General features: G+C 46.9%; 1 protein-coding gene across 1 annotated transcript in view; it reads right to left on the reverse strand.

The window, feature by feature from the left end:
• The window catches only part of col5a2a (collagen, type V, alpha 2a), a 33,442-nt gene that overhangs the window by 9,304 nt on the left and 17,876 nt on the right, over positions 1-6,262 (reverse strand). The window contains exons 7-27 of the mRNA XM_084688408.1: positions 5,864-5,956; positions 5,574-5,648; positions 5,318-5,362; positions 5,158-5,211; positions 4,970-5,023; positions 4,682-4,735; positions 4,427-4,480; positions 4,156-4,209; positions 3,948-3,992; positions 3,567-3,620; positions 3,304-3,348; positions 3,110-3,163; positions 2,854-2,952; positions 2,547-2,591; positions 2,314-2,412; positions 1,376-1,429; positions 1,098-1,205; positions 757-810; positions 450-548; positions 265-318; positions 47-145 (exon numbers count right to left, since the gene is read on the reverse strand). Coding sequence (XP_084544534.1) covers positions 47-145; positions 265-318; positions 450-548; positions 757-810; positions 1,098-1,205; positions 1,376-1,429; positions 2,314-2,412; positions 2,547-2,591; positions 2,854-2,952; positions 3,110-3,163; positions 3,304-3,348; positions 3,567-3,620; positions 3,948-3,992; positions 4,156-4,209; positions 4,427-4,480; positions 4,682-4,735; positions 4,970-5,023; positions 5,158-5,211; positions 5,318-5,362; positions 5,574-5,648; positions 5,864-5,956 — 1,392 coding nt within the window. The remainder of the gene's footprint in view (positions 1-46; positions 146-264; positions 319-449; positions 549-756; positions 811-1,097; positions 1,206-1,375; positions 1,430-2,313; positions 2,413-2,546; positions 2,592-2,853; positions 2,953-3,109; positions 3,164-3,303; positions 3,349-3,566; positions 3,621-3,947; positions 3,993-4,155; positions 4,210-4,426; positions 4,481-4,681; positions 4,736-4,969; positions 5,024-5,157; positions 5,212-5,317; positions 5,363-5,573; positions 5,649-5,863; positions 5,957-6,262) is intronic.

A 6,262-nucleotide genomic window follows, 5' to 3' on the forward strand; every position in this document is an offset into this window, starting at 1 on the left:
ATTGTAAACAGCAAAGACTGAGAGTTTTATAACGAAGTGGTCTCACGTTGAAGCCCTTTGGCCCTGGCACTCCCATGGTCCCTGCTGGCCCCCGGCCCCCGATGGACCCAGCTGGCCCTGGCCGTCCGTCCTCCCCAGGAGCCCCCTGCCCAAGACACACACAGACACCAGGCTCACCACTGAACTTCCCACCGTGATCTCACCTTCATGGGCTATTCGATGGAAAGGACATGGACGATCATGATGTTTTACAACCCGACCTACCAGAGGTCCTGGCTTCCCCTCAGCCCCCTGGACTCCGGGAGTTCCGGTCAGGCCCTGGAATGAAATAAACAGGAAGTCACTGAGGGAACTCGCATGAGCTGGCATGTTGACCAAAGTCATGTGATTCTGGAAGTGAATGTTTTGGAGATAACGAGAGTCTGAAAGCAAATCTCTGTCTCTGTTACCCTTGCTCCAGGAAGACCTGGTTCTCCGGTTCGGCCGGGGTCTCCTCCAGAACCTTTGGGACCAGGTAGGCCAGATGTTCCACGATCTCCTACAGCACCCTTCAAGCAAACATGCAGCTTGTTAGACAACAGTACAATCTGGCTATGTGAGAACCCTCAAAGACTGAAAATACTGTCAAAACTGTGCACTTCTGATCCTTGAATTATTTTTGGGTGATTTCTACATACACTATTAATGTACTGCTTTGGATAAAACCTTTTGTTCATTTAATTAAATGTTGTATTAATGAAAAACTGTCAGATGTACCTTGGGACCAGGCAATCCATCAGCACCAGGGAATCCTCTATTCCCAGGTGCCCCCTGTAACACACAACACACTTAAAACACTGCATGGAAAGTGGTGAGGGAAATAACCATTAAGTACACACATCATACTGTTTGAAATGCACTGTGCATAGGGATATGTCCCATGCATAGGTTATCATATCCCATTTAGCTCAATCACTCAAACTCAATAATCAAGCAAAACAAATGATCGGAACATCCTAATCCCTATAACTATTTATTACATGTTGGATGGATTCCAAAGACAACATTTACTGACTACAGTTGAGATGGACCAGGATCCACACAGCCCTGTGACTCACCCGCTCTCCAACTGGACCCAAGGGCCCGATGGAGCCAGAGTCTCCACGAGGACCTCGCTTCCCCTCCTCGCCCTGGGGCCCGATCACACCCTGTGAACCAGGAGGCCCCTAGGAGAACCACAATCACCACCAGACAGGGTTAGAGAACCACACATTCAGACAGACACAGGCCTTCTGAATTGCAACGTGGTTAATATATGTAGCTACAACAATATACTCCAACATTCAGATTCAAACACAGAAAGGACCATAGGTTTTCTCTTGTCATGTGTGCTTACTGGTTCGCCTTTGGGTCCAAAATCTCCTTTGAACCCTGGGATTCCCACGTCTCCCTGGATAAGACACAGGTAGAAACAGATAAAAGACCCTGCCAAACAGAAACACTGTCCTTTGGCATGAATACAACCTAACATGCAGAAACAGTTTTAAGCAGATACTGTAGTTTGCTTTGATCGTTCATCTAATCTTGTACTGCAGATCAATGACATTGGCATCTAAACTACACTTTATTCAGTGTGTGTGTGTGTGTGTGTGTGTGTGTGTGCTTGGGCCTCACATTTTAAACATAGTAAGTTAAAGGGCTCTGACGCGTTCGCTAACCCTAACCCAACAATTTCTCTCGCACTCAAGCAACACCATGTGTTTCTCAAGCTGAGAAGTAACGCCGCGATCACTTGCCCTAGAGGAACTGAGCGAGGAGAAGAGCGTGGCAGACACATCATTTGTATTTTATGGGAATTACATTTACATAAGCACGTGTGGAACACGTTTATATATGTACACCATTACGAAGTGTACTGAAAGATCAAATAGAGTTACATTGTTAGAGTGTGGGTAGATTAATTCATTTAGGTAACCAGTTAGCGAGCGTCGTAGTATGGCGCACTTACCGGCGTTGTGAAAATGAGCTAGCTCTTGTTTGTTTACCGGCACGGATGGCAGAACGCTCAAATGTGAGTTAGTGTTAGTTATTTATTACTGTTGACTGTGAATTGCCCGTGTGTGATAGAAAGTAGTATTGACATCAGCTAATTATTAGTAGTGAAGATACCTGATCGGCTAGTTGGTGGCTAGCAACTTGATAGTGTTGTAGTATCGTATAGTATTTTATTTGTTCAGAAAACCCTCCCGTTTAAATATTTGTACCCTGCGTCTGTCCTGATTCTTGTGTGCAACAGTTACATGGGTGTCCTACAGGAAGAGAGAGCTACGTTACCAGTTGTCCTTTGATACCCGGCTGTCCGGTGCTGCCCTGGGGTCCTGGAGGACCTGCCGGGCCAAGATGGCCGCCCAGTCCCTGGGGGCCAACGTTTCCCTGCAGACAACATTCAGCGTCCAGTTCATGGTTCGTATTCACCATTGTTGTAAATACCACATTAAGGCTGTTTCCATCCTAGCATCCTGTGGTAGTAAAATACTTAATTACAGGTGGATTAATCTTTCACGTACCACTGGCCCTTTGCTGCCTGTACCTCCATCTGTTCCTGTGGGTCCCTGCAATGTAAATGGCCCAATATTAGACACAAGTCATCATGTTTGTGAGTGCGACCTGCATGCTCTGTGTTTGAGTATGGCATCAGCACTCCCGATAAATGAACAGTATCAGACAGGAAGCACTATGTAGATCAAGGATGAGTAGAGTAGAGATAGAGTATGTACGTACACGCTGTGTGTGTGTGTGTGTGGACAAGTGAGTTTGGTGTTAAGTGAATACTGTGCGGGTGTGTTAGTTTGGTATCAAGACATTAACACTCACTCTCATCCCAACTGGTCCGGATTTGCCCAGGTGCCCTGTCTCCCCCCTCTGCCCCTGGGGCCCCTCCGGACCCCTGACCCCAGTGGGGCCTGCCTGACCCTGGGGATGGGACAGAACACACACAGTCTCAGTATCTCAATCCTCTGGTCCCTGTTCTAACTAGGATGTTTGCCTGGTGCCACTCCACTTCATAGCTGGAGGGCTGTATAACAGGGACAGTAATCAGGTCATGGCTGGAGGCACTGGATTGACTTGCCTTCATTCCTGGACTTCCTGGATAACCTGGAGGCCCGTTGATGCCCAGAGGACCCTGCATGTGTTGGACAATGAGGTCCGCCGTTAGTGATTGGATTTTGTAAACATGACTAACTGCATAATTTCCTGGATTTAGTATTCTGCATGGAGTGCATAGGATTCTAGCTGTCGTGAAAGCTGCTCTGGTTGTCTCACCATTGGACCTGGTTTACCAATGTTGCCAGATGAACCTCGCATGCCCTGGAACACAGAGACAAGTAAGTACTCAAGTTTAGGTTTTATTGAAAAAGAGCGTTGGACATTATAATTCAGTCATAATTATGATTATTATTCAACCTCTAAATACTTTGATATGACACAGTACCATCATCATTGAACATTACAAACGCCCCCAAAAACGTGATACTATTATTTGCTTATTCACTGCTAATGTGAGCTGGATGGTTCCTGGTGCTTACCGGGGCTCCACTGGGCCCAGAGCGCCCCCTCTCCCCAGACATCCCGGTGGGGCCCTGCGGTGGAGAACACATCAGCACTACCACAACACCAGCACACATGCACAGGAACAAGTCAAGTGTGGAGGATTGAAAGTTGATGTCCAAATTGACAAACAGAAGGTAATGGAAGTCTAAATCCTTTATATTCATATTTATTAATAAACAGTGGAAAAATGGAAATCCAGATCTTCTGACGGCTTTCTGATAAGATACTGTCGCTTATATTGTTGTAAAACTACAATTAAGGCCTTTAATGCAGTCTGTCGTGCATGTAAATGTAAAGTTAACCATGTAAATCTTCCATTGTATCTGTACATGTTACAAGCGTGACTTGTCTCTCACCATAGGGCCTGGTGCTCCCATAGGACCTGTTGGGCCTGTAGCGCCCTGAGGAGCACACACACACACACACACAACCTCAGTCTTTTGTATAAGCTGCACCAATTTATATACATTCTGTCATAAAAAATGAAGGTATTCTTGTTTACATACATATATAAAAATATGGAGGCTAAGATGTAGTTATTTCTGTTGTTGATTTCTGTTTTACCTTTGATCCAACCACTCCAGTTTCACCTTTCAGACCGATGGGACCTAAATGACCCTGAAGAAGAAGACACAGTCCTGATCCATACTATCATAAGAGGCTGCATGAAATGTTACGGTCATCTGAAAAATGGCCAATTCTGATGGCATTTGAGTAGTCTGAAGAACACTTCATTCAGTTGCCACATGTTAGGGTTCAGGACAGACAGATATAGACATGACCCTTCAGACCCACTGTTGCCTGGTGTTGCCCAGCTGTCTGGAGGGTTACTTACCCTGTGACCTTTCAACCCTGGAGGCCCAGGGGTGCCTGGGAACCCTCGAGCGCCCTGAAATCCACCACAAAGAGTTGATCAGATTATAGAAGCTGTACACAGAATCTGTGCAATCATACCATTTTACACGGTAAAACACAACTGTGTCCTGTACACAAGAAGCAGTTGATAGGTTCATAACACCATGCCTCAGATGTGATCATGTTACATCATTCAACAGAATCTGTTCAGAGATGTTCACGTGCTTCTCCTTACCGCTGACCCTGGGAATCCCATCTCTCCTGCATTTCCTGGTTTTCCTGGTTCTCCCTAGATAGAAGCACATGGAGCACAATGAGACAAGGACTCATGAACACGTCCTCCAGGGCCCAGCAGCTCCAAGCAGCTCCAAGCAGCTCCAAGCAGCTCCAAGCAGCTCCAAGCAGCTCCAGGTATGACCGTCAATACAGTCGCTTCTTGCCTCCCTGAGGGCTGTACTCAGACATCACACAAGTCAGTTAGATTGTTTCGTTTAGGTTGAAAACAGGATCACATGCGACTCACATCTTCTCCTGGTTTCCCTGGCGGGCCCTCAATTCCTCGCGGCCCAGCCGAACCCTGCAGTACACAACACGATGACGAGTCAAATCAGAACACTCACACCACAATCACCTGAACAGCTTTCAGCATGTCACCTCCCACACATGTGACTAGTGCGGCTGGGTGTGTTTGGCAGTGGCAGGGGGGTGTACCATTTGTCCAGGATCCCCAACTTCTCCATGTGGGCCTTGTGGTCCAGGGTGACCCTGTGTTAGAGGGAGGAAACATTGATGAGAGACTGATGCTTGCTACAATAGATTATGACATAATCACAAGCTGACTGGAAGTCAGTGTTGATGGGTTTCTACTTACAGCCGGCCCGTTAGGCCCCACAGGGCCTCTGGGACCTGCTTCTCCCTGAAACAAAGTTTATGATCAACAGCAAAGTTCACCAGAGTACTCAATAAACCTCTATCAAACATTCCAACATTTCCACATTTCCATTTTTGCCCAAAAATATTTCAATAAAAGTGAGGTAACGACAAGCCTTGATTGAGCTCTAAACAGGTAAACAAACTGCTGTCTCACCCTACCATACTGCAGGATAGACATCCGCTGCCTAACTTACCCTGGTTCCTGGCACCATGGCCATTTGGCCAGCTGATTTTTCATCGAAGCCTCCTGCCATCTGAGCACCCAGACCCTGGTGGAAACAGAAAAGCCTCACATCAAAACAGACCTTCATGTGCCCCATGATGGGACGTGACCTGACAAATTAAAACGAATGAGGCAAAGGCAACACGAGAACATTTTGAATTGCATATTGAAGATCACTGATCCCGGTGGACTGGTCTCAGCCCACTTGTGAGATTAAGATCCACCAAAGGAACTAAATGAAGGAGAGCTTGGTGTGCTCACCCCGGGGTGTGTCTGGTGTCCTGGAGGGCCTGGCTCCCCTGGGTTCCCCGGCACCCCGGGCTCTCCATCGTACCCTGGGGGCCCTCGCAGACCCTGGGGGAGACACGGGGAGGCAGCATGTTACCCTGAGCAAGGGAAGAGGCCCCATGCACCGTGCTCATCCTGATCCTGGATGCTGCGGTGTGGAGGCTAGTGCCATCAGTCACGACAACAGCTGAACCATTATTACAAATATATACACAACATAGCTTTGTTTTTCTTACTATGAGAAGTGATTTCATCAGAGTGGATTTGCTCATTTCAATGATTAGCTGAACAGGAAACGCTTCATTGAATTAATGTTGTGAGTAATGTATGTATGAGATGAACCAGGTACGTATGGCAAAATGCATCATGTAG

The sequence above is a fragment of the Hypomesus nipponensis genome, chromosome 23 (assembly GCF_054491055.1).
Source record: "Hypomesus nipponensis isolate SF chromosome 23, ASM5449105v1, whole genome shotgun sequence".
Classification (NCBI taxonomy): Eukaryota; Metazoa; Chordata; class Actinopteri; order Osmeriformes; family Osmeridae; genus Hypomesus; species Hypomesus nipponensis.